The 3,185-nt window shown below is 39.9% G+C and overlaps 1 protein-coding gene across 1 annotated transcript in view; it reads right to left on the bottom strand.

Moving 5' to 3' along the window:
• The window catches only part of armc9 (armadillo repeat containing 9), a 61,612-nt gene that overhangs the window by 19,375 nt on the left and 39,052 nt on the right, over nucleotides 1–3,185 (bottom strand). The window contains exon 23 of the mRNA XM_016544070.1: nucleotides 1,597–1,705. Coding sequence (XP_016399556.1) covers nucleotides 1,597–1,705 — 109 coding nt within the window. The remainder of the gene's footprint in view (nucleotides 1–1,596; nucleotides 1,706–3,185) is intronic.

Genomic DNA, 3,185 nt, shown 5'->3' with positions numbered 1-3,185 from the left:
CTCTCCCTCCGATGCAGTGATCGACATCCGGTCGTCGGGAGGAGCACCGAACAATACTGCTGGTACGCTCTTTAAAGAGGGCCCAGCGCGTTCCTTTGGCGGCTCAACTGGTTGCGAAGCGCTAGAGGAGCGATGGTCCCCCGAGGTTTGGTTCCCTGAGGGGTTTGCCACCACTGTAAACCTCAGACTGCCTGTGCTACTGCCCGAAGTATTCCACGCCTGGCTGCCGCCAGGACAAACACTAGATCGCGGCAGAGGCAACTGAGCTCCGCCCCCCTGGAGGAAACGGAGCTTGGCCCGCAGCTCCGAGATGGTCATTTTCCCACAATGGGAACATGACTCATCCGCGAACGCCACCTTAGCGTCTTTATTACGATAATGATCGTCGAGATGGGTACTATTGACATAATTCTGTGTGTATGTGTCTGTTCAAACATAAGGAGGAGATGCGAAAGACGAATCAACTCGGTCTGAAACGCGTCTCTCTGTGTGTGCGTGCGCTTTGCACGTGTGCGGCAGAATTGAAGCGCTTCGGGTGTGAGTCAGACAGCAAGACGAGACGGCAAAGAGTTGTTTTCTGCAACTTGTTGCACTTAATAACTCTTTTTAATGTCAAGCAATTCTCTGCTATATGCGTCGAACTAAAACGTTGACCTTTTGCAACGTTTTGATTTAAGTAGCCTATTATTAAAATGATAATGATATCGCACGCCGTTGCGATATGCATAATGCGATATTTACATTTGCGATATTTCGATATATCGTGCAGCCCTATCGCAAATGCAATTAATCGTTCAGCCCTAAGTGGTATGCAAAAAAATATATATAACGCAATGACACTGAGCAGGCATAGTTAGGGTTTTTTCCACACAGAGCGTGTTTTTGCATTTAAAACCACAAGACACGGGGCAGTGAAATAATACCAAAAAAAAAAAAAGCAAGACAAAAGACACAAGCACAGTGGTCAAACACATCCATCTAGTGCATGTTTCCGTAGAAAAACAATGCAAATGCAAAACAATTTTCAGTGTGAACCCCTTAGGGCCCCTAAGACAAGTTTGCGTTGTTATATTTACATGTTTCAGGCCTTACAAAATAAACGAGACAATGAAGAATTCACCTCATATGCTCAATTTGTTTTTCTTCTGGATGAGGTTAAAATTATAGCTTTATACAATAAAATGTGATGCACGTGTGTTCACAGGGTTATTACATCCATGGATCTCCAGGAGTGAGGTTGGACAGGGATTTGGGAAGGAAGGGACCTGAATCAGCTCATTGTTTAACAGTTGTTTGATTCTCATGAAAAAGTCTGTCCTGTGGCATTGCTGACTCAAGGCTCGATGCCTCGCTCCAACCCCCAAATTCCTCTGATCTCTCTCCAGCTCGCTGAATTCCAGAGCCAAGTTACAGCCTGTGACACGCTTGATAACACTGGATCCCTGTGGACCTTTACATTTTAGATATGCCTTGCCACAGTGAGCATGGAATGTCGCACCCGGATCCTTAAACCTCTTGGTAAGGTACCACAGTTGTGGAAGATCCGGAGATGGGCAATGTTGGGTTAAAAATACACGCAATGGACATCAAATCTACCTGTATGAGTGGCCGTTTGTGTTGTTCGGGCCTGGTGGAGGTACACGTCTTTCTGGGGACCCCGTGAGCCCTGACTCCACAGAGGAACGCCAGCATTCCGAATCGGTTGCTGATTGGAGAAAGACAAAAAGATGTCACAAACACCTCACATGCGGCTGACATCATTAACACACACACGCCACAGTGAAGGACCTGAGAGCTGTTCACGTTCACAAGGAAATGCAAAGTGGTCTAGGAGAGATGTGATATGGTTACTGTTCGTAAGGAAATTGAAGAATATCTGCTAAAAGAAAAAAGCCCCTGAGAGATAAATGAAACAGGTGCCCATAATTAATGATACAATATAATTGCTAAGACAAATGCTAAAAAAGAACAATGAGAGGAAAGTCATTTTGAAGAGATTTCGCAAAACTGATCCTGTTATATATTTTTTTTAAATAAATTGCACATTATTGTTGGTGTTTGTAACTGCAAACAGCGTTGAACATGGCTCATCCAATCAGATTGTAGAACCAGGACCATCCATTTTATTGTGCAATGCACAAATAGCTTACAAATTGTCTGATGACTTTTTAAAGCACCAAAACAAACAATCCCATATATGTACTTCCTGCACTGACCACATTTGCCATGTTCAACCATTCAACCATGTTACTATAGTCATTGATAATGGGGCTGAATGTTTGATCATTTTAAAGTCATTCAAACAATCAAATGTTCAGCCTTTACCAAAGTTATTAACACGTAAAATATTTAACACTGTTACCAAAGTCATTAAAAGAATCAAACATTTAGCTCTGTTACCAAACGTCATTAAAACGATTAAACATTCCACCCTGTTACCAAAGTCATTAAAATGATTAAACATTCCACCCTGTTACCAAAGTCATTAAAACAATCACATATTTCGCCGTTACCAGCTATTAAAATATGAAACATTCAACCCTGTTACCAAAGTCATTAAAACAATCAAACATTTAGTCCTGTTACCAAAGTCATTAAAACAATCAAATGTTCAGCCTCTACCACAGTTATTAAAACATCAAACATTTAATTCTGTTATCAAAGTCATTCAAATGATCAAATATTCAACCCTGTTACCAAAGTCATTAAAACAATCAAAGATTCAGCCCTGTTACCATAGTCATTAAAACTATCAAACATTTAACACTGTTACCAAAGTTATAAAAATTACCAAACATTCAGCCCTGTTACCATAGTCATTAAAAACAACTTTCAGCTCTGTATCCAAAATTAAAGATCAAATACTCAGGCATTACCAAAGTTATTAAAGAGATCAAACATTCAACTGTTACCAAAATGTAAAAATAATGACGAAACATTTAGCCGTTACCAAAATTATCAAAGAAAATCAAATACTCAACCGTTGCCAAAGTTATCAAAAAATTAAATTTTTTTCCTCCTTAAATTGTGAGATTTTTAAATTATTTTAACAATCCCGCTTTACTATTTGTGCTAACTAGGGCTGGGTATCGTTCAAAAATGTCCTTGACTTCGATACCAGTTCTTAATACTTTTTTCGATACCAATTTTATGAAATCAATTTTAACAAGATTACATTATCTAAA

This window comes from Sinocyclocheilus rhinocerous, unplaced genomic scaffold, assembly GCF_001515625.1.
Source record: "Sinocyclocheilus rhinocerous isolate Xijiao unplaced genomic scaffold, SAMN03320098_v1.1 scaffold579, whole genome shotgun sequence".
NCBI classification, from domain to species: Eukaryota; Metazoa; Chordata; class Actinopteri; order Cypriniformes; family Cyprinidae; genus Sinocyclocheilus; species Sinocyclocheilus rhinocerous.
This window is presented reverse-complemented; position numbering and strand designations above follow the sequence as displayed.